Source organism: Xyrauchen texanus, chromosome 20 (assembly GCF_025860055.1).
Source record: "Xyrauchen texanus isolate HMW12.3.18 chromosome 20, RBS_HiC_50CHRs, whole genome shotgun sequence".
NCBI lineage: Eukaryota > Metazoa > Chordata > Actinopteri > Cypriniformes > Catostomidae > Xyrauchen > Xyrauchen texanus.
Genome location: NC_068295.1, coordinates 33,895,144 through 33,920,750, shown reverse-complemented (window position 1 = coordinate 33,920,750; position 25,607 = coordinate 33,895,144). Strand labels below are relative to the sequence as shown.

The following is a 25,607-nucleotide window of genomic DNA, read 5'->3' as shown; positions in this document are numbered from 1 at the left end:
TCACATCAGAAATTAACATAATTATTTCTTATTAAATGTAGTGGCCAGCATCATCCAATCACTGCCAACCATGTTCAAATAAAATTTTGCATTATAAATTCTGAAACTATGTACTGATTATCATTGTCCCATTTCAGCCAAACATGTTGGGTGATCCAAACATCATCTGCAGCCTGAAACTGAACTTTTGGTCGGATTTTAGGATTGAATGCACTTAATAATGATTCCTTACATTTATATAGCACTTTTCTATGCACTCAAAGCGCTTGACGTAGTATAGGGGGAATCTCCTCAACCACCACTTAGCTGTATAGAGAGCTATAGGATGCTCTTTGCTCCCTTTCTCCATATTAAGTGAACGAGTTAACCTCCAGAACTGCACCATATTTTCATCCTAGCTCCATATAAAGCCTCTGAATGCAACATTGTTCAGCTTTTGGATGAAGCCATTCATTCTCAATGTGATAATGCACAGTGAATATAAGAATGCATTTACCAATGTTAATGAATGGAAACATATTGTACAGTGATAACAAAATTAAATATAACCATGTATATTAAAATGAAGAGAGATGACCCACAGATGTGTTATTATTGAAAGTTATTCAAAAGGAATTTTGAAGGAATCCCAAAATCCATGTATGTGGACATCATGTTTATCAGTTTGCTGACCAGAAATATGAATAAATGTTTTAAAAGTGGCACAAATGAAATTAGAGATGCCACTCTTCACCCCCAAACAGGATTCAATGGAAAAACGTTTCTTACCAGATGCACTTTTGTTGGTGCTGCGTCTGTAGGAGTGCTTCAAGGAGATCAACGTCATATTTTTGTGTCATGTGACTCGGTGTGCCAGAAGTTTAACACTTAAATGACAGTCAAGAGTGATGTGAACAGTATTCAGTTGGTTTTTATTCATTTAAATGATGCATTGTGTATAGTGAAGCCAAAATATAAGGTCCACGCATGTGGACATGTGGTCGCACAAGGTTAAAAATGAAAACAAGCAGTGATGTCCCACTTTTGTAGGGGCCTTGGTTTATACAACATACTTTGGGGCCCAAAAGTCAGAGATCATTAGTGAAAATGATTTTATTTTGCATTCTTTTCTATTACGACCGATATGATCAGCATAAACAATTTGAGTGAACTGAAAAATGTACAGCATGACAGCATGCACTTGAACTGACATGACTCCACAAGTTTGTGCAAAACCTGATGATCATGTTATCCAGCGTGATTTGAGAATGTTCTAATCTTGTGTGCTTCAATGGAGGACAGTACAATCTGACCTTCTGTACAAAGAAGTTAACATTAGTGACCTAGAAATAGTGCAGAATATTACATATTTCTTCTTTATTTTATATCAAACTTTTGTTTGTGTTACATTTTTCAACATCCTTTTTTTATGTACCGCTTTAAATGAATAAAAGCACAGATGGTCTTTGGAACCTCTAAATGTTTGCAGGTGGGCTATAGAATAAATAATAATGTCAATGTTGGCTTTGTGAAGGTGTAGTATCTACAATTCACCACTTATTGGCAGCAGTGAGTTTTTGTGACATGGTGGGTAGTCAATCTTGAGAGGCAAAGGGCTGACACCTCAAGCTCTCCCAATGCAGAAAGAATAGTGTGTGTGTGTGTGTGTGTGTGTGTGTGTGTGTGTGTGTGTGTGTGTGTGTGTGTGTGTGTGTGTGTGTGTGTGTGTGTGTGTGTGTGTGTGTGTGTGTGTGGTGGCCCATGCAGAATGAGATCATCAGAGTTGTTTGCAGCCTTGCACTGCAGAGGAAGGTCCACACAGGAAGAGGGGGTCAATGGCAGGGCAGCGGCCGCATGTACACTTTCTCCCTTCCTTCGTCCCCCACCTCCTCTCTCTCTAGCATCCTTATCACTCTCTCCTCCTAGCCTCTCCACAGAACTGGGCTATTTGTTGTCATAAAGCTTTATATTCTCTTCAGTTCTCCTATCAGCCCTTCACCTCTTTTTTTCGATTACTATTAGCAAATAATGCTGTTTCGTTCTTTGTTCAAAAAGTCTAAGATGCTGTCCACTATCAACCCCTTATTTTTGGTTTTAGGAATGAATTCTTTGAGTTGATGCAAAGCACTAACAAACTACGTTTAAATATTTATTATGTCATAAATTACACACTACATGTCCCTCATGTCATTCTAATCTCATATGAATTTTATTCTTCTATGGGACTCAAAAGAAGCGGTTAGGCAGTCTCAGTCACCATTCACTTTCAGTGTTTAAAACAGTGACCTTTTGTGTTTCACAGAAGAAAGTAAACAGCTGTTCACACTGAATGCGTTTTTACATCACACCAAATGGTCTGAACAGCCGCTAAATCATACAAGTTTGGATTAACATGAGTAAACTAGATATGCAAATTGTGTCAAGACAAACTTTGATGTTGATTTGACAAAGCCTTGTCTGAAAGTAGTTTGAAGTTTGATGGTTATATAGACACTACAGAGAGACAAAGCAAACCAGCCAACTAGCTAGACTGAGAGAGAGAGCAATTTAAAGCAGATTAAAACAGAGATTATTTAGCAGAGATGGGCCACTTCTATCAAAATGAATAGGAGAAATTGGAACGCTCAAACAAGGAGCTCTGAGTGCCCAAAGGTCAATGGATGTAGAAAGGAAGTCCCGCCTTACAGTTTAAAGACCCAAACGCCTTTTAGATACAGACATCGCCTGTCAATCAACTCTGGAACACGCATGCGCATTAGCTATACATGCCGGGAAAATTTAGATTTTTTTGCGTAACATGAGGTGAAGAATATCCATTTATTATACCAGTATTGTCAGATTTTTTTGCTGATTTGAAATATGTTCTTTAATCGTAATCTTGATCAACCGTTATTGAGGTTTTGGTCTTTCTCTGTTCAAGTAGATAAGAGCTGCACCGGCATGACTGCACTGGCATGAAATAGCCTCCCGAGAGCATTCCAAAGATGGCCGACAGTGGACTGACTTGCAAGAAAGACTTTGGTTAAAGCCTTGTGTGTGTGTTTGTTTTATTTGGATTTTTGACAGTTGGAATAGTCTTGACACTTTTGAACATTCTGTCATGCTAACTAAGTCTGTGTCTCGTTTGGAAGGCTGCGTACATCATCAAGGCTGTCTCGTTTCAGAAAAGAGAGTAGGACATTTCGAATGCGACCTTCTTTCACAGGAATTCAGAGGAAGCATGAGGTGTATCATTCATGGACACTCACAACCCACAATTCTTTGCTTCATCTAAAATGTCTAAATAAAATGATGCCCATTCTTTAAATTGGTGACCATTGTTCATGGTTCAATCAATGTCTGAGTCAAATGTAAATGCATTGCCATATGTGTAGACCCTTCCCAATTTCTATGATAATTAAGCCATCTGAGTGATATAGTTATGGATTAGGGCTAGTTGTAAATAATGAAGATTGTTGCAGCTAGTGAAACTTCAGTGGATACAGCACCTTTCAAATGTAAGTTCAGTGCCTTACCATCACCCCAAGCTGTGTGAATATGTATGTTGTTTAAGATACAGGTGTTGAACTGAGGTTTGCTAATGCGCTAAAGATAAAGGCAACACATCACGTGCGCTTGAAACATCACTTCCGTCAGCTGTTAAACAGCGAATGCTTCCGTGTAGTAAAAAACGTTAAGTGTTCCATTTGGGACCATCATACACTTTGAACATTCATACATTACATGACTTGACTTGCTTGTGTATTATGCATTGTGAACCTATGCTGTATGTGCAATGTAGTTTGCACAAGATTCATGTATGTTTGGCTATCATGTTTGCTTGTTTCTGTTACTGGTTTATATTTAATTTGCTTAAATACCATGAATCTATTTACAATGTTAATTATTAAGTTTCATTTGCCTTTGTAATGCATTGTTGATCCAGTTGTAGAATACTAAATTCATACATGACCTGGCTGAGTGTGTAGTGTAAATTTTAAGTGTATAGTGTGTCATTTGGGACACAGCTATTCTCTCTTTGCTTGGCTGTGAAATCAGTTAATAGTGTTAAGTTATATGGGTCAAAATTGATGTCCCATCAAATCTATATAGAGCATTTGCCTTAAGAATCAAACAGAGGCTGTAAACACTTCAAGAATGAGTTATTGGTTGGCCTTATGATTGTTCCATTGGACTTTGTACTTTGCAAGCATTTATCTCCCCGCTATAAAACTATAAAGTTTAGGATGTGAACTAAGCTCTTTCATTCTGTGACCTTATCTCCCCTTTACGTCATTTCTGCAAGCCTTTGACTTGCTTTTTACCAACAGTTTAATCCAGAGTTCGCCTCTGAGTAATGCAGAGAAAAGCTTTTCATTCGTGTGAGGAAACTGTATGTATCCAACAACACCTGGTTGTAAATCTTTACCAAACTCTCTGGTGAAAGTACTTAAATGAAAGTACTTTAAAGGATCCAGATCACTATTTGATGCACAAAGTTTTAAAAGTATTGATCAACCCCCACAACAGACCTTTGAGCAGGCATGTGACTGAAAAAAGTAACCAAAAATACCATGTTGCAGGTAGTGCCATGTATTCTTTTTAGTACTTTGGTGTACCATGGACAAGAATATAGCAATAACTTGCATGGTATACAGTAGGGTCCAAAAGAGTCTGGATTTAAAAGGACGTTTAAGACATGATAGGTGTGCTCCAGATGTGAAGGATTTTCTAAAATGTAGGTATTTTTACATTTATGCATTTGGCAGATGCTTTTATCCAAAGAGTCTTACAGTAAACTTACTACAGGGACAATCCCTCCAGAGCAACCTGGAATGAAGTGCCTTGCTCAAGAACACAATGTTGGTAGCTGTGGGGATCAAACTGTCAACCTTCTGCATACCAGTTCTATGATTTAGCCCACTATGCTACCTCCACTCTCCACTCTCTTCATTATGCTGCCTCCTAAAATATCTTGTTTTGGCCAAATTCTAAGGTATCATCATATGTATCCTTTTCTGGTTAGGCAATACAAGAATGCACCGTGATGAGCATGTTGGAAAAATAAATCTAAGATGCCGGATGAAGCAAGAAAAATTGATTATAAATATACTTCTAATCCATTAAATTCTGAAAAGTATAGATAAAAAATAGTTTAATATGATAGAAAACTGCTATGTGTATTTATGATAAATTTTGCAACTTTCCTCTCACGTACATGTACTGAAACTATTTAGCAGAGACTGGCCACTTCTATTAAAATGAATGGGACATCCTGGAACTCCCAATGGATGTATAATGATGGTCCTGCCTAACAGGTAAAATACAGACATCGCCTGTCAATCAACTTGAGAACACACATATGCATTAGCTATACAAGCCGGAATATGAATTCTTTACGTAATCTGAGGTGAAGAAGCACATTTTATGATTCCAGTGTCGTCAGATTGTACTGCTGGTTATAAATATGTACTGTGATCGTAACCATGACCATTTAAAAGATTTCATAATTTCCCCATTTATGTAAATATATAGGAGCTGCTCTTTCATGAGTGGAAAAAGCTCAAGAGTCACTCTTGTGCGCTACAAGAGAGGAGCATTATTTGAATGAAGTGAGGAGTTGCTGCCTATGTAGTGCCAGAGACTATCTAGCAGAGATGGCCCACTTCTATTAAAATTGATGGGAGAAATTGAAAAGACCTACGGATATAGAAAGTCCCATCTTATAGGTAAAAGAGCCAACCACCTTTTAGATACAGACATACTTTTATGCTGTTTGTTTACATAGAAAAATAGCTGCCTGAGAGTGTTCCAAAGATGGCCGCCGAGTGGATTGACATGCTAGAAAGATTTTGGTAGAGCGTTTCAAATCGGTCTATTATGAGGCTCCATTTCAGTTAGAATGCTGCCATAGAAGACAGTTTTGGGTAAGTTACAGGACCATAATTCATGTATTCTACATAAATAAGATATTAGAAATAATGTCCCTATAATGTACTTAAAATTAAATTAATTGACAGTCAGTAACTGTAATCTGATTACAAGAATTTAAAATGTACTTCATCACACTCGTTTTTTTACTTACAGTAACTAATTACTTTGTAATTGGATTACACACAACACTGCTACCTAAGTAGGCTGGAAACAAGTTTTGAACAGACCCAATAAGCTTTAGTTTTGTTTTTTTCAAGTCACTAATCAAATGTAAGCAAATTTGTCCAAAAGGAAAAATGAAACACAAGATACTCTTTGGAAAAATGTTCTACAAAACACTTGCAGGTTTTGTGGAGGCAATGCCATCTTGAGTGCATGCTAACATGCTTAAATCAAAAGAGGACATACCAAATACATTCTCAAATGCACATTTTCAATTCAGCTTTTTACTCAAATTGTTGTGCTGGCAATATAATGCTTAAAACTCAAAATAGAAGCATTTTAAAATTGTGATTTCAGACTCGTGGAACCCAATGTATATAAAAGTACCATTGTAATACCATCTGATACCATGATTGTACCATGGTACCACCAACACAAAAGTGTTTTGTAAAGGATTAAACATCCACACACACACACACACACACACCTGAAAACCAACTCTATCTGCTCCAGCATTGTTAGGGTTCATACATTAAATATGACGCAACCTCCAGTTACACAGGTAGACATCTACACACAAACACCTGTGCAGGCCTGTGAGTATCCACACCAATCAGCCCTTTTATAAAGACTCCTGCAGGGAATGGCGCTAAGAGAGCAATTAAGGTCTCAGTGTTTGCCCTTAAGGGGAGAAATCTCTAGTATCCTTTCCAAGGCCAGACATGTACTAGGGCTTGGGACAAAAATTCCCCCAAAACTGAAAAAATACTCAGACATTTCAAATGTGTGGATACAAATTAAATGCCACCTCTCCTTTTTTTATCTTTTATCCAACAACATTTGATATATTTCATAACATTCTTCTTGGCATATCTTTTTATTTGTTTAGTTCACATTAGTGCGGCTTGTTCAATTTACTTATAACACAATTCTCGAACATTTTTTAACAACTTGATTTTATTGTGTTCTATCCGTTTAAATTTGAAAAATGGAAGTTAACGTAATTCAATTGAGTTGGGATGTCATGAATACTTTTTGTAGTGTAAATACAGTAGCATTAATGAAACTGGTCAGGTGATTTCCATCTCTAGATATGGAGAGTAAATATTAAATTGAAGTCCATGTTTTTGTGCAAGATGAATATAAGGGGGAGACTTGTTAGTGTTTAATGTTTTGTTATGTTGGGATTTAGAAGAGTGTCTGTTATGTTGGAGTTTTGCGGGTTACCATTATGGCTAGCAATGAGGAAATATAGATGTCGCCCATGAAATTGATTGTTTGCTTCATTGAGCAAATATACTAAACTACACTCTGTAGCTATTTCAAACAGTCAATTTAGCATGCTAACATTAACTTTCATTGGTTAGTAAATTAAGAAATAAAAGAGATTTATTCGAGTTATATTGACACGTCCAATTTTGTTGAGTTTACCCAATTCAGCAAGGTTTTTTCTAAACAAACTGTTTGTGTTGAAATAACAAAGTATTATTAAGTTAAGAACTTATCACATTTAAAACATGTGGAACCATTGTCCACGATTGTATCAAGTTCATTCAAAGAGCTATTTTTTTTAAGTGTTCCTCTGCAGACAACAAAGTGACCTGTATTGGAGGGACAAATAATGCCTCTTAATTAAAACAAAATTGATTTTCTGAAACTGATTTTTCCTGTAATGTAATTATTTATTTTTTTTTTGCTGCAGTAAACACAAGGTCTTTTGAGTGCCTGACCCTGTAAAGGCTTGCCTTGACTTGAATGGAAACTCTCAAAGTATGAGAGGAAGTTAATTATGTTGTAAGCTCTGAAAAACATCAGGAATGTTCTATTGCAGATAACAAGGCGAACTTTCCCTGAAGTGGCACAGCTATGCATGCTCCACAAGAGAGAAGAGTAGAGAAATGGGCTTGAAGAGGGAAGAGTGAGTCATTTCAAGAAAAGAAAACATTTAGAAAAGCATATATATACACACAAACGCCTTTCTTTCACACTCCTGCCCACGTAAGGTATCATTGCTCATGTGCTACCAAATACTGTTGTAGGGCAAACATGTCATGCAGGATTCTGTTTGTGCATGCTCACTGCATACAATCACAATAACTGAAAATTGCATGAGATTGCAATTCTTCACACCTACAATTGGCTCTTTCATGACAATATTACACTCTGTCCATACCAAGAGCAAAACGTTAAAAGATTTTCACGTAAAAATAGAATTTTCTGTCATTTTCAGAAATCTCCAAAATGGTTGGCCAAGATTACGATCAAAGAACAAATTTCAAATCGGCAGAAAAATCAGACAACAATGGTATAGTACATTGTGCTTCTTTATTTTTCCTGGCTGGTCCATCTAATCATGTTCTGGAGTAGATTGACAGGTGATGTCTCTATCTAAAAGGTGATTGGCTTTTTTACATATAAAGTAAAAGTACTTCCTTTTCTAAATCAGCCATATTGGGCATTCCAATTCCTCCCAGTCATTTTAATAAAAGTTCTCCATCTCGGGCTAAACAGTTTTTGGTAGCAGTGCATGCATCCTTCGTCGTTGCCTATGCATTCCATATCAGTAACTTATAATGTTCCATGATCCCAGTTAGAATGCTGCCTTAGATGATAGCTGCCTATGTAGGCATCTAGAGTAGATTCTGAAACACATACATTAATTGTAGTCCTTTGCTATAGTAATAAAAGATCCAGGTTTCAATAACAATTAAATACGTATTCCATTTGCCCATTTTTTTAAATATTTTTTTACTTTGTAACACTTTGCATTAATGTTTCCTATGTTAAGTGTTTATAAAAGGGGTTATTAATTACTGTAATATCTTGTCTCGCATGTGTTTTTACTTTTCTTGTCACGTTGATGTCAAATATTGTGCTAAAAAAGTCCTCATTCTCATGCTCATTCACAACTAATATTATATAATAAAGCCTTATAACCATTAAACCATACTAAACTTTATGTGCAGGTTTCTAATATCAGCAACTCCTTCATATGTTTCCACTTTACATTAAAAACATCATATGTTATTAATGTTGAATAAGTGCTATTAAGCATTCATTTACATTTATGCATTTGGCAGACACTTTTATCCAAAGCGACTTACAGTGCACTTATTACAGGGACAATCCCCCCCGGAGCAACCTGGAGTTAAGTGCCTTGCTCAAGGGCCCAACAGTGGCATCTTGGTGGTGCTGGGGCTTGAACCCCCAACCTTCTGGTCAGTAACCCTGAGCCTCAACCACTGAGCCACCACTGCCCCTTCACAACATTTTTATGATCATTTTTATAATCATATACTAAAAGTAATAGTCATTAATGAACTCCTTTATAACCCCCTAACAAAGGGATCAATAATGTAAAGCGTTGCTAAATCTGACCTGAAACAACTCCCAAGGGTGTCTCAGAGAGACCTTTTTATTTCCTGTTTCCATAGAAAATATGATAATGCCTTTATATTCGACAAGTGTACTCATTCAATGCACAAGTCACAGAAAAGCTTTTGTATAACATGCTAACATACAGCCATTGTCACAAACATGTTTCTTTCTTCATCATGCATTCATGCACAGTCTGAATCCAGCTTATCTCCCCCTTGTGATTAATATAGCAGGCCCCTTTATGATGTTTCTCATTTTTATGTTGCATAATCTCTATGAGTTACAATCCCAGTGTAGAAAAGCAGATTTGAATGAATAGACGCCACTGTGTTGAGGATTATGTGGTGGAGACGGTAGTGAGAGCCAAGTGGACACTGAAGCAGTTACTTATAAGGATCTTAGATCAGACGACTTGTCATGTGTTTGACCATAGGGTGTGAATGGTAGCTGTAGCTTCCTGTTTGTGCGTAAATGTGCAAGAATAAACTGTGGTCAGTTTAATGATTATATCAATGGGATAGTTTATCCAAAATGAAAATTCTGTCATCATTTAATAACCGCTCCCGATATACTACTGGAGCACATCTCTGTGTGAGATCCAGTTAAGTAGCCTATTGTATTCATTCTCAAACTGACCTCCCCTTTGATACCCTCACAATTTCAACTCGTTCCCACCTGCAAACTTCACCCGGCCCGGTCCAGAGACAGGTGGCAAGTGTGAGAGCGAAAGAGCAGGCAGCCAAGCATATTGAAGCAGGCCATCAGATACTCCCATGCATTCAGTGAGTACAAGCAGACCTGAGGATCTACTGTGCGTGTGTGTGTGTGTGTGTGTGCCCACAACCCTTCTGCTCCTTATGCCACATCTGAAATATCCCTAGATGAGCCTGTCTCAGCTGATGTTACACTTGATTGCATGCACACAACAAGCAGAGAGCATGCAAACACACAGGGTTGGGAAGTAGCGGAATACATGTAACAGGATTACGTATTTAAAATACAAAATATAAGTAACTGTATTCCACTACAGTTACAATATAAATCATTGGTAATTAGAATACAGTTACATTCAAAAAGAATTTTGATTACTGAAGAGATTACTTTGCATTTTATTATCATTTGCTTCATTTAATATTTATTCCTTTCAGATGGAAAACATTTATACATATAAATGATCCAAAGTGCATTTGAACAGCGGTGAAACACTTTCTTATGATGTGTTAGATTCATACGAGCAGACAGAGAAGTAAGTTTGAAGTAAGTTTGGAGCAGAAGAAATAGAAATATTCCTTGTGTAAATTGTCAGCTTTACGCTATTATTTCTAGCCATTTTACGTGCGCATGTTACCAGAAACACAATTAGATTTTTTTTTATCAAGAAAATTAACGTTGGATCATAATTTTTTTCTAGTAAGACCTTTCATATTAGGGCACAAATCATATTCTTGATAATCATTTTTTAATTGTTTTCCTATAACAAATATCTAAAAATCCCTTAAACAAGATCAGTTTTATTGATTTTGGTTTGAAAACTATTGATTTTAAATTATGCTTCATCCAAGCCACTAGGTCTCACTATATGTCCAAGATGACACAAAGACAAAAGTTACTTTTAAAGTTACCTTTAAAGTAATGATCTGGGTTCAGTACATGTCAAAACAATATATGGCCACAAGATGTAAACATTATAAGTGTTAACATGATTTTAGTGTTGGGTTCTAGGGTTCCTTTGTCTGGGTATAGCATGGCGCCAGCCATGCCAAATCATGGGTTCAATTACCAGGGAACACGCAAAATTATCATAAAAATTATAGAATGAGCACTGTAAGTAGCTTTGCATAAAAGCATCTACCAATTGCATAAATGTACATGTAGTGTGATAAAATTGCTCAGATAAGGATAGTAACTGATTTTATCACACTAAAACATGTTAACATGAGGAAGGTTTACAGTAAGCCTTGTGGCTATACTTTTGAAACAGTGTGTATTTTAATGTTTATGGATTGGCCCCACCTTTTACTTCCATTATAATTGTCTTACTGTAACTGCAATTTTTTCTTTCTTTCCTTTTTTATTGCAGTAATCAACATTATGAAGGACTATAGTTTTAAACTAATAATTAGACTTCTTTGATTATTTTGTCAGCCTCTAGTCATTCCAAATCTGAATGACTTTCTTCCATTGAACACAAACGGTGAATTTTTGTAGAACATCCTGTATTATATAGAATATTCAAGGGACAAATAAGCTGGATTCAGACTCTGCATGAATGCATGACGAAAAAACAAACATGTTTGTGATGATGGCTGCATGTTAGCATGTTATACAAAAGCTTTGAATGAGACGCATTTGTTGAATATAAAGGCGTTATCATCTTTTCTCACTCAATATTTTCACATACAAATGAGTTTGATTCACGCAAATGTTTGCAAGAAGTTTGCAGCTCTTCACTGTGAACCTGCAGCAAAGCTTTGGCAACAATAGACAATTTCTCACAAAGCACATTTGCATGTGAAAATGATCAGTGGAGAATTTGCAGCAAGTTTGTGGCAAATGTGTAGAGGCCCTCCTCTCGATTTTTGTAGGGGTTATTCATATCTTATTCTTTGCCATATAATAAAAAGTGAATGGGAACTAGTCATGCTCCAAAATAACATAAAGCAATGCCTTAGTAAACGATGACACAATTTTCATTTTTGGGAGAAATATTCCTTTATGTTTAATGGATTTTCACAACTCGTGTTTTTTGTCCACTGGGAATTGTTTGGAAAGGCATACTTTCAATGATCAACACCAAGACACCCAGCCCACTGAACCGACTGTAGCTATATCTAGTCTTGTTCTCAGATGCATACAATTAAATATGGCATCTACCATGGGTCTATACAGTGTATAAGAAGTTTGATATCTCCATAATCGTTTTGTTAAATTGCATTCAAGCAGATTTCATTTTGCATTTCAGTTTCATACAATGGGATCTGAATTGTCAAAGGGGCTTTTATTTGGCCCTACTTACAAAGGCGTTATAGCTACTTTTGCAGTTTAATGTCAGCAGAGACCACTATAAAACACTGCAGGCAGACTTTCTGCAAGGCTTGCAGGCCAGCCTCGCCAAATCAATCTGATAAAGAAATTAAATGGATTGCACTCCATAACTAATGTCCAAATCCTTTTATCAGAGCTGGATTCGGTCAACCATTTGTTTTACTTCATTGATTGCTCAAGGCATATTTCTAATAGTGCTGCTAACAACCGATGACTAGCATGTCCATAGTTCATTCTGCACATTGCTTGGTACTCATACTGTAATGAGTCATTTGCATGTACATTTATACAACCTTATGGCTTTGGTGGCATCATCAAAAGTGGTCTCCTAAAAATTCAAACGGAATATATACAGAAATCCCCGCCTTAAACACGTCTTAGACCACTTGATGCTTGAAAGCCACACTATCTCCATGTGAAACCACTACGTGCTGAGGGCGATTCATGTGTAGTGAGTGAGTCTAGCGGGAATGCAGCTCTGTTCGGATCTTAGCGAGTGACGCATTGCGGCTACAAATGGACCAATCACAAGCCGCCTCTCCTCACCAGAACGTACAGTGCTGCGTTTGCCGCATCACACTATAGCAGAATGTATGACTCCGCGAGCGAGCTAGTTCCACTCTAAACAGGTCCACATTGCCAGATTTCGTACACATTAGTTATTTTACCGAGTCGCTATTGTACAAAATCTACGGAGCACTGTACTGTGTGCTGACATCTTACAAAAATTATATTTTTCACGATGGTTTCTGATAGGGAAGGAAGTGTTGGCGGATGGAGAGATTGCGGTGGGAGGAGTTAATATGCGACCATTAAAGGCGCGTCAAACCCAGTTTGATTGCATCCTGTTTGTTTGCCAGCTGCGGACTGTAGTTACTGTGTGGAGATACATCTGCTAAAACACCGCGATGGTGAGTTATAATCTATGCTTTATGGACTTCACAGTGTAATTTTCGTGCAAAATTCACTTTTTTATTATTATATATATATATATATATGCGCGTGATATGTAAATTATGCGCATTACAGTCAGCATTTTGTTCATTTAGGTTGCCAATGCCTCCGTTCTCGTTGAATACATAGGAGTAATTTAGTTCAGTGGCAGGCAGACTTCTGCTCAGTTTTAGGTATGCATAGTCTGTAATTAAGAAACTGTCAGTTCACTTTGTTCTTTGGTTATCCATTATGATCTTGCTGTAACACGTTTTAAGGCACGCCAGCATGACGCATTTTTCTTGCTCGAGCTACATTTTTGAATATGTTATCACTATCAAAAATCAAATGGAAAGCATTGGACGTCTCAGGTCCAAAAAGTCAACGTAGTTTTCATGAATAAAGCAGCACAAATAGTTTTATGACCGGTGGAGAGGGGCTGCGCCACCTTATGCAGTTAAACTGACATTTTTGTTTTCGATCCCTTATGACATGTTTTAAATGCAGAGCAGTGACCACCATTGATATTAAGGGGTCCTCATCCATTATATAGAACAATGGTTGAACAGAATGGGTTTTCATTTGCTGATTCTTATGAAAGGTCACAAACAGGTCCTGAATATGTGGTTACATCCTTGTTTTAAATGTGAATTTTCTCTTTTTTTTTTTTTTTTTCTTTGCAGGCTGACCAGTTGACAGAAGAGCAGATTGCTGGTAAGACTTTAACCCCCCATCATTCTTGTCCATTGGCACGTGGCTGGTGGTGTGGTCTCTCTCTCTCTCTCTCTCTCTCTCTCTCTCTCTCTCTCTCTGGATTTATATTATTTCCATTTATGGAGAGACCTGGTTTGGACACATTCCCAAATGAATTGACTGGTTGTAGTGGTGAAAAGCGAGTCACATTGGGCTTTCAGGCTCTGCGTATGACCGTTTCCTTGGGCTAGTTGTAGTTTTCAGTGAACACACCCATCCCTGTTGGAGAGAGTGTGTAACTGTAGGCACTGAGGATCAAGGGTGTGTCCACTGTTGGACTGAACATCTCATTGTCTTTGACACGAAGTTGCCATTTTACTGGCCTCTCGGTTCAGTTTGAGTAATTTTATAATCAGACATTGGGGATTCTAGTGTAAATATAGACTTTTGGGGACATTATGTTCATTCTCTGAACTGTAACATAGTTCTTAAGAGAGATAACCATCAAATCAGGTACACCTTGGTTAAACGCATTTCTGAGGCGTGGAGTTCCATAGATGCCTTCTAATATAGGCCTAATCATGCAAGATAGCTTGTTTTCCCAACAGCAGAAGCTGTTTTCTTCATTTGAAGGTTTTTTGAAGTTCGTCGTCTTGTCAAATAGCTTCTAGAGGTGATTTGCAAAGATTAACCCCGGGTTTGGTGGAAAAACCTCCCGCTGTTGTTTTTGACTAATGTTTCTAATCGTGGTTGTTATTTTGCTGTAGAGGACCTCTAACAGAATCTCTGTGACTCCTTTTGGGTGTTTGTGGTTGGTCTCCATAGTGACCGTGTGGTCATGGTTGTTTATTTGTTGAGACCAGTCACCGACGTGTATCCCGGGCAATAATGTGTGTGTTCACTGCAAAGTTTCCGTGCTGCTTTGAAGTCTAGATCCTGTATCAGCTCAATGACGTAATGACAATGCATTTCCATATGCTTCAATAGGTCTACGGTGGCTTGTCTCCATAGGAACCGAGTGAGGTCACAGTGCAGGATCTCCATAGAAACAGAGTCTTGGAGTTGATGCTTTGCATAGGTGCAGTGTAAGGTTTCATTTGTGTGTTGACAAGCCAGTGTTGAAGCAAGTGATGTTTTTACATAAGATACATCACAGTTGTCTCATAGGATTGAGATCTGTGGCTTTTTACCTGTTGTTCATGTTTGCATGTCTTAAACTGCTTTCTGTGTCTATCTTGCATAATCAACTGGTAATTACTGACTATTACTGCAATGCAAACATACACAATGTATGCAATTATGTTTACTGTCTCATTCCACTATATTGTGTATTGAGTATGGATAAGTCATGTTAGAACAGCAATCTGTTGCAACTTTGAACTGACTTTAAAGGCCCAAACATACTCCCTAGTATGTGAACGCCGACACACCTTGCTACGCAAGCTTGATTTCAAGGGTCATGCCTTGTGGAACGTGTTTGTGCTCAATTAATAACTCAATGCAAGTATGCGCTACGTTCTCAGCATTGCCGCAAGGGGCGCTAGAGCGGATTTTCTTCTTTCAATCAACAACTGTCATGTCAAGCATCAATTTGAGTTGAAACTTTTAGAAAAATATATTTTTCACTTTTTGTCTCTAGTCCATTCAAACTAACTTTATTTTTATCCTTACCTCTCCTCTACCATATCCGGGCTGCTTCCGAAAACGTAGGCAGCTGACTTGCTGCCTAATCAGTTAATGGCTTAACAGACAGCTGTTTTGAATGAATGGAGTGGAACTCTTAAGGGAACATTTCAAAGCACCTTATTTTCATCCTACCTCTATACAGCCTCCGAAGGCAGCATTTTCCTGGTTTTGGACGCTGCACTGGTTTCGTGGTCATGCCTAAAAAATGTATTGCCCTCTTTTGGTCTGAGGTTTGTTACCGCCAGAACAATGCAAGAGCACACGTAATGCATGTACAACGGGGCCATGTGTTGGCCAAGCACTCTCGACCCATTTATCAGGAGAATCAATGGACTTTATTTTGTCCACTGGGAACTGGTTGAAACCTGAAAAGTGGGCATTACATATGAGAATGGAGGCAGGGTGAAAATGTAAGAGTAGCCTAATTTGTTATGTCAGTGGAAAAGGAAAGTAGTTTAACGTCAAGCCAAGCTATACTATTTTTATTAAAGATTACAAAACCTGGAATATGTTTTAAGATGAGTCACAATGTTGACTTGCTCCATAATTGAAGTGAAGCTTCTGTTGCTTTTAATATCTTTAAAAAAGCTTCATAATTAAATGGTTGAAAGAATTTATTTGAATAACTATAGTTTTACAGTGAGGTGTCACGTTTCTTTGGGCATCCCTTCTTAGGAAGTGGCACCACTGGTTTCTCTTTTTTTTGTGATCAGTATTTATTTATATTTGGGATATTCTGTTAACACAAGGTCCTGTTTCATCTATCTGTTGCCCTGCAGAATTCAAAGAGGCTTTCTCACTCTTTGACAAGGACGGCGATGGCACCATCACAACCAAAGAGTTGGGCACTGTCATGCGCTCGCTTGGGCAGAATCCAACAGAGGCCGAATTGCAGGACATGATCAATGAAGTGGATGCTGATGGTAAGGATGCAGGGATGCATCAGTGTTCTTGTTAACAAACAGAGAAGCAAAAAACTAAATGGAAATGAAATTTTAATTAAAATTGTAATTGGAATGCTGAAAATAAAATAAATTATGACTTAAAAACGAACAAATGAAATAAAATCAGCCATTTATTTTAGTTTTTTATGCATTGTAAAATGAACATGTACAAATTACCTTTTTATTAAACATTTTTTTACACTAGCAATAACTACAAAACCATGAGAAATGTTATATTGTTAAACATTTAAATCATAATAGTTAACACTAACTTTGGCAGAAGTTCTAAAACTAAATGTATTAAATTAAATACAATCAAAAAAACACTGAAACGAAACTCAATTTAAAAACCTCTAATAATCTCTAATGACCTATCCACAACCAAGTGAATATTGAAAGTTTGGAGTTTGCCTGAATGCGCTCGTTTTCGTCATAGGAAATGGGACAATAGATTTCCCAGAGTTTCTCACCATGATGGCGAGGAAGATGAAGGACACGGACAGCGAGGAGGAGATCAGAGAAGCGTTCCGTGTCTTTGATAAGGTAAAGCCTGTTCTGTATTGAGTGACAAGTGCTAAACAAAAGTCATGAGCAGTGTCTGAGCTGGAATTTTTCTGTGCTTTAGGATGGGAACGGTTACATCAGTGCAGCTGAATTGCGTCACGTCATGACAAACCTTGGCGAGAAGTTGACTGACGAAGAGGTTGATGAGATGATCAGAGAAGCAGACATTGATGGAGACGGTCAGGTAAACTACGAAGGTAAGCTCATTCTTATGATTTTCGTTACTGATAATTTGATTTGTAGTAAAAAAAAAAAAAAAACGCTTGCAGTAACTTAATTTCACATGGGCACCAGAAATGTGGCGTTCACGTTTACATGCACTGTATAAGTGGCATACTCTTTACTCTATGCATGCGGCTTGGTCAGTAAGCAGCTTTCTCCACAGCAACGTAATTTTCCAGCAACGCTTGTGTAAATGACAAACATTGTAAACGAGGAGAACTTTGGATTGTCTGAAAATAGAGTGAAGAAACTATAAAATAGCAGAATTGTTGCTTTTTTTTTTATTTTTTTTTTTTACTTTTCTATCGCAACCTGCAGCACAATTGTGCTGCAATAGTGGGGTTTCCCTCTTATTTAGAACTCTGGGATTCCCCCAGTGTATGTGAGTGCATATACAGGAACCTTAGGGACAGTTGATATTTAACATTGGCATGTATAAATTGCTATAGTTATAGTTTTTTTTTCCCCCATTTCTCAATGTTGAATTCTTTTCACTGGACATTTACAACGCCACAAACCGCTTTCTCTTGAACCGTGTCAGGAAAAAAATCTTTCTCATTTACATGATGCTTCAGAACGCCGCTTTCTACGAAAATCCTTTTCTTAAGTGCATGTAAACGTGGTCACTTTGTCCTACCAGGCATGAACAGTCTATCGACAAGTAGATTTCACAATCGCAGCTAATTGGAACTGACTCAAAATTGGATTTGGACCGATTTGTGGGCTACCCAGTGCGATGTTAACATTTAATTGCCACTCATTGTCACGCACTAGCCAACCAGAACACATTTTATTTTTAATATAGAATTAGAGTGCGAGTTTGGTCTTAGATTTTTCTGTATGCAGGGCTGCCTTTTTGTAGTTACTATAAGCAAATTACTTTATAGTAAAAAATTCATTGCGTTTTATTTTAAATTCAGATTACAGTTACTGACTTTAAGTACATTGGGATACACCTTTCTAAAATGTTATTTATGTAGAAATTAAAACCTGAATTGTTCATATATACATCTGTTTGCGTTTCTGTATCTGTAGGGCGTACTCCCTCTAATGTGTCAGATTAAGGGGGGAAACATATGGTGCTGAGTGTATGACTTGGTGCAATGACGGAAGTTTTTGAAAATTGACTTTTTTTTTATTTGAGCAACGAAAAAAGCTACTACTTAAATATGAAAAATAAATTAAGAATTTGATTACCTTTTAATGAAGTAATCTGTCATTTCTTGGAAGTTGCTGGGAACTTTTTAGTGTTTTTATATATATAAAAAAAAAAAGTAACTCCTAGTTTGTTTCTTCGACACCTCTAACAAACCAAGTGTTAATCAAAATAAACTATTGCCCATCAGCAGGGTACAATGACAGCCAATTAAAAGATTATGAATGTTTAAGGATTTTAGACAAATAAGATTTAAATGTGGGCGAGGCCACCTATAATAACGGCGTGAATGATCAAGAGATGTCCTGCCATTGTTGCGACTGGTCGTTTATAAGATTTACATAGAATAATTTTCTATTATAGATGGTGCAAGGTGTTTGGGTGCATGCTTGGTTTGTGAATTAAAATAATTTCTCATGGTTGCGAAACTAATAAATTCTCTCTCTACAGAATTTGTACAGATGATGACGGCGAAATGAAGGCCTTGTACAGATCCTCTCTCTTCTATAAATAATTTGCCTTTTTTCTGTTTAATTTATCTGTAAAACGTTAAGTCCCCTTCCTCCCAGCTGTTCAAAGGAACTGCATGTAAACTGCATAGGATCTTCAGTCCTCATGTCCCTTTCTTTTGCTGTCATCGTGTTTTCGGAGTGGCGGTGCGGTTACACGATCAGGTGCTTGTTGCCGCGAAGGGGGGGTTGTGACGTGCAAAAATATACACGTCACGTCTGTCTGCCCCCCTCATGCGTAGCAAGAGTGGAGACCTGCCAGCTGGTTGTCTCTTGGCAGCAATGTTGGCATGGCAACAGTGTAGAGGAGTAACTCTGCATGGACTATGGACAAAAGTATATAATAAATTGTATGTAATTTTCTCAGCATTGCGCTACTGCAAAAAAAAAGACACTGGTGTATCTTCAAGATACTCGTACATAAACTCTTTTTGTATCTGCTGTTCTATACCAAGAACTTGTTTGAATCTTACAATGCTTTTTAATGTTTTATTCACTTTAGTTTTTCTTAATTTTTTTCCAAAGCCACTTAATGGCATCGTCATGCCTCCAATAGTCCATTCCAAGTTGTATATTTGTTTTCCAATAAAATTTACTATTTACCCATACTGAAAAGTTTCTTTTTGTTTTGCAAAAGTATCTTTTAGCCCTCTGATTTATTTTAAAGCTCTTATGTTCATCATTATGCATACCAGAGCTGATTTTTAGTGGTTTGAAACCACTCATTAATTGTATTAATTGAGATGTTTACAATATTTATTGTAACGGTTGAAATTATTCTGTTGTAAATCACTATATGATGTGTCTCTGAGTCAGCTGGTCAAATTACTATGTGTTTTCACAGGATAGGATTGGGGCAAGGCCTCTGTGTGGGGTGGGGGTGGGGGAAGCTCATTAAAGTACTCTTAAATGACATTTTGTTGTTAAAGTCATCCCTCTTTTCTTTTGACTATCTTTACTGTTAAAGTGTGTTCTAGATGGTAAGAGTGCATATTTATTTATCAGACGGTGGTTTGATTTTCTGCATGTTTGGATTTTTTTTTTTTTTAAATCTAATTAGTGGTTTACTGGTCAATCTTGAAAAATAATGTAACAAATATTCCATGTTGCTGTATATATTGGTCTTCTAAATTTTATAATATGCCCGGTTTCCCTTCAAATTTAGTTGGTGACAACAGGCTTTTTAAATCTCTTCTAACAATGATACCATGAAGTATGGCTTGGTTACCATGAAGTATGCCTTTTCTAAGTGTTCAAGCCAAAGGTGTTTATAGCAAGTCAGTCCACTGGCAGCCAATTTTGGAATGCTCTCAGGAGGCTATTTCCAGTTGTGCTTCAATGGGAAAAGACTGAATGCATGCTGTTGAGTTGATTGGCAGACAATATCTGTATCTAAAAGTTGATTAGCTATTTTACCTTTTAAGGTGGGACTTCCTTTCTACATCCGTTGGCTGCTGTTTGGCATTCCAATTTCTCCCATTCATTTTAATAGAAGTGGCCCATCTCTGGTTCAAGCCCACTGTAACAAGAAACCGCTTTGACAAACCGGAAACATTGAGCCCTTCAATTGCTTGTTAAGCCTGCCTGATGGCCTTCATGTGTTCACGTGACAAACCTTTAAAAGCTGATGTTTAAGAAGAGTTCATACATTTTTTTTTACATGAAGTTTTGCAATATAAATAATAACACTAGTTTTGTTGTTTCAGCATCCTAAACTTAATAAAAAAAACGTCCAGAGTAAAATTTGCCTAGAATATATATATATATATAGCTTTCTATCGAAGCTCTGGAGGCTTATTGGAGATCTCCATTTTAAATTTCCTTTTGTGTTGATTGTCTCAGATGTTTGTCTCAAGAATCCTTAGGGGAAAAAGACAAAATAGACCTGCAAAAACAATGGAAATACTTTACATCAATAGCACATTTGTTAAGGGTTTATAAAAGGGTTAATTAATAAGTAATTTACAAATGCATACATCATTAATATGCGGTTATAAAATGAGTAAAAAGGGCAGGTTTCATGCAATACTTGCCAAATTGTGAGCATTTTAAGTTGCTTGTTATATATGTCTAACAAATAAATGCATTCATTAATAATTAAGAAAAAACATTAAACTGATTAAAATGCCATGTTGCTACAGTCTGCTTTATGTTTACATTAATTACTGTTATGTCTCGACTCACTTTTGCTGTTATGTTGATGTCAAAAAGAATGGTACTTCTCAGAATGGTGTACCAATTTACCTAGTTCTATTTAAGTCCTCAGGAAAAAAGCTTTTCAGGTGTTCATGTTTATCTGCATATAAAGGTTCCTGTAGCTCAACTGGTAGAGCATGGCGCTAGCAATGCCAAGATCATGAGTTTGATTCCCAGGGACACACAAACTGATAAATATGTATACCATGAATGCACTGTAAATTGCTATGGATAAAGGCATTTGCCCAGTGCACAAATGTAAATTCGCATAATATATCATATAATAAAGCCTGATGACTATTAAACTATCCTGAACTTTATGTACAGATTTGTAATGTTGACAACACATTAATAAATGATTCATATGTGTCCGAATTACATAAAGGTACATATTTATATCAAGTGAAGAAAAAGAGCTCACTGTTTGGCAAGTATTGAAAGGCAGTTGCCCTTTTTATTCATGCTGTTATAACCATATGTCAATGATGTATAATGCATTTGTAAATGAATTATTTGACCCATTTAATAAAGGGAATGTTAATGTAAACACTGTTACTGTAGGAAAATATACACTCACCTAAAGGATTATTAGGAACACCATACTAATACTGTGTTTGACCCCCTTTCGCCTTCAGAACTGCCTTAATTCTACGTGGCATTGATTCAACAAGGTGCTGAAAGCATTCTTTAGAAATGTTGGCCCATATTGATAGGATAGCATCTTGCAGTTGATGGAGATTTGTGGGATGCACATCCAGGGCACGAAGCTCCCGTTCCACCACATCCTAAAGATGCTCTATTGGGTTGAGATCTGGTGACTGTGGGGGCCATTTTAGTACAGTGAACTCATTGTCATGTTCAAGAAACCAATTTGAAATGATTCGAGCTTTGTGACATGGTGCAATATCCTGCTGGAAGTAGCCATCAGAGGATGGGTACATGGTGGCCATAAAGGGATGGACATGGTCAGAAACAATGCTCAGGTAGGCCGTGGCATTTAAACGATACCCAATTGGCACTAAGGGGCCTAAAGTGTGCCAAGAAAACATCCCCCCACACCATTACACCACCACCACCAGCCTGCACAGTGGTAACAAGGCATGATGGATCCATGTTCTCATTCTGTTTACGCCAAATTCTGACTCTACCATCTGAATGTCTCAACAGAAATCGAGACTCATCAGACCAGGCAACATTTTTCCAATCTTCAACTGTCCAATTTTGGTGAGCTCTTGCAAATTGTAGCCTCTTTTTCCTATTTGTAGTGGAGATGAGTGGTACCCGGTGGGGTCTTCTGCTGTTGTAGCCCATCCGCCTCAAGGTTGTGCGTGTTGTGGCTTCACAAATGCTTTGCTGCATACCTCGGTTGTAGCGAGTGGTTATTTCAGGCAAAGTTGCTCTTCTATCAGCTTGAATCAGTCGGCCCATTCTCCTCTGACCTCTAGCATCAACAAGGCATTTTCAGCCCACAGGACTGCCGCATACTGAATGTTTTTCCCTTTTCACACCATTCTTTGTAAACCCTAGAAATGGTTGTGCGTGAAAATCCCAGTAACTGAGCAGATTGTGAAATACTCAGACCGGCCCGTCTGGCACCAACAACCATGCCACGCTCAAAATTGCTTAAATCACCTTTCTTTCCCATTCTGACATTCAGTTTGGAGTTCAGGAGATTGTCTTGACCAGGACCACACCCCTAAATGCATTGAAGCAACTGCCATGTGATTGGTTGATTAGATAATTGCATTAATGAGAAATTAATGGTGTTCCTAATAATCCTTTAGGTGAGTGTATGTAAAAAATGATTGTGATTGCATCATAGTTCTGATCATTTGATCTTGGAAGACTGGGTGAGAGATGTTTGAGTTCATATTGAGATCTCTGACTTTTGCAGACTTTGGTATCTTGGCAAATCTGAGCACACTTTGAGATATTTTAAGGTCTCTTGAAACTAGGAGGCAAGTGATGTTACTGGGATCTTGTTTGGAGAAACATTTAATAAGCAGAAAATTCCTCATTTTATTTTGTTTCAGCATCCTAGACTTGAGTAAAAAAAAATATCCAGAGTAAAATGTTGCTCTATCAAAGTCAAAGGAGACTTTTTGAAGATCTCAGTTTAAATTTCATTTATGTATTGACTTTGTCTCTTTGAATATTCCTTAGGAGAAAATAGACACAAATTAGACATGCAGAAAGAATGGAAACACTTTACATTAATGGCCACTTTGTTAAGGGTTTATAAAAGGGTTAATTAATGACTAATAAGACATTTACAAATGCATTATAAATCATTCGTATGCAGTTATAACAACAGCAGTAAAAAGTGCAACTTTCACACAATAACTTAAATGTTATAAATGCTTAATAAATACATTCATGATAATATTAATAATAAAACATTATATTCAAGATTTATGTCACAATGCCATAAAAACAAGTTGTTATAGTGAGATTAAAAGTAGGGATTATTTTACTACAGTCCGCTTTGTGTTTACATTCATTACTGTTATGTCTCGATTCACTTGTGTTGTTACGATTATGTCAAAAGAATGGCACTATTGTGAGTGGAATACAAATTGACCTAGTCCTAGTTAAGTAAAAATCCTCCACAAAAACACTATGCAGGTCTTCATTCCCATTCACAGCATATATCAAATAAAAACGCCTGATGACCATTAAAACATAGTAAACTTTATGTACAGATTTCTAATGTTGACAACACATTAATAAATATGTGTCCATTTTACATTAAGGTACAGCTTCATAAATACATGTTGAATAAATGTTTTTAAGTATTTATAAAATGTGAGGTAACAGACCACTATTTGGCAAGTATTGAACGACAATCACCTTTTTTTTCATGATGTTATAACCATATATTAATGATGTATAATGCATTTGTAAATTAGTTATTGGTCATTATTGAACCATTTAAAGAAGGAAATGTCAATGTAAAATGTTACTGTTGAAATATAGATCAATAAAAATGATTGTGGATTTCATCATAGTTCTGATCATTTGATTTTGGAAGACTGGGTGAGAAATGTGTGAGCTCATATTGAGATCTCTGACTTTTGATTGCAGACTTTGGTATTTTGGCAAATCTGAGCACATTTTTGAGATCTCTTTTGAAACTAGGAGACACATGAAAGAGATTACTGGGATCGTATTGGGAGAAACATTTGATAAGCAGACAACTTCAAAACTTCAGAAAAAGTCTACATTTGCTCGCCATTTAATGACATTGCTTAAAAACAACTGTGACATTAAAGAGACCTCTTGTGATTTGTCTTTCCTATGGTAATAACAATATGTTAATATTTTAACTATAAGTTTTATACCTAGGCCTATTGAATAAATTACGTTATGTAAACTATGGGCATTGCGATACAAATTCTTCATTAAGAAGAGGAATTGAATTGTATCCAAAGTAGAAACTCATGTATCCAGTACTCTGGATTAATAGATAAACAGTATTTGTACCTTCTTGTCATGGAGGTGTCTTTTACAGAAGACAAGCAGGTGGACGACAGAACTATGACCACAGGAAGAGAAAAAACATTACCCAAAGAAAAAGGTATAGATAGGGTAAGTCATTGGAGAAACCTGCAAACCAGTGGAGAAAATATGTATAGGTTAAAATGTGTGTGAAAGATTAATCATACAAGTTCTACCAACAGCATCAGTGGCGTTATGTCTATTATCACAGAAAATAAATTTGGCTCATCCCTCAGTTTGATAAGATTAAAACAGAAATTGCATAATAGTAATGCACTAAGGAAGAATGGAAGTCTATGAGGCAATGCATTGTATTATGTCATCCATACAAAAATGTGCCTTATTTGATCTGTTAAATTGTCTAAATTGCTCTTTTAGAGGTGGGACTACTTTTCTAGGCAGATGAACTTCTGGTAATTCCTGTGGGTGGATTTTTCAATGTAAACAGTCCCTCTCTGGTATCCTTGCACATATCTTGGAAAGATACCGGGTCTATTAGCTTTACATCGTCATGACAGGTGTTGAAATATTGCATATAACTTTGCATAGACAAGGTTAGTTAATAATTGAATCACACTAAACTCACAACTTACAAATGATAATGTGTAATATAGAAGTCTTGTAGCTTTAATATGTGTAGTTGAACACAGTGGCGCAAAAAAACTGGGTATGCAGCGTATGCAAACCAACCTCAAAGGGGGGAGCCTGGACGGTGAAACATTCAAGGGG

General features: G+C 36.9%; 2 protein-coding genes across 3 annotated transcripts in view; both read left to right on the top strand.

Moving 5' to 3' along the window:
- Positions 1-4,055, top strand: part of si:ch73-105b23.6 (mucin-like protein) — a 33,588-nt gene extending 29,533 nt beyond the window's left edge. The window contains exons 23-24 of one of the 2 annotated variants that reach the window (XR_007972735.1): positions 2,903-3,013; positions 3,111-4,055. Coding sequence is in view for 1 of the 2 variants with exons in the window: in XM_052151736.1 (XP_052007696.1) it covers positions 2,903-2,906 (4 nt within the window). In the remaining variant the exon portion in view is untranslated. Of the gene's footprint in view, positions 1-2,902 lie in introns of both variants that reach the window. The other variant, XM_052151736.1, reaches the window with a different exon arrangement.
- Positions 4,056-13,249: 9,194 nt separating this feature from the next.
- LOC127660688 (calmodulin-1) lies at positions 13,250-19,799 on the top strand. The gene is made up of 6 exons (XM_052151054.1): positions 13,250-13,388; positions 14,094-14,124; positions 16,569-16,712; positions 17,170-17,276; positions 17,359-17,494; positions 19,126-19,799. Exons 1-6 carry the CDS (start codon positions 13,386-13,388, stop codon positions 19,152-19,154), a joined length of 450 nt encoding a protein of 149 aa, XP_052007014.1. The 5' UTR covers positions 13,250-13,385; the 3' UTR covers positions 19,155-19,799.
- Positions 19,800-25,607: the final 5,808 nt, after the last annotated feature.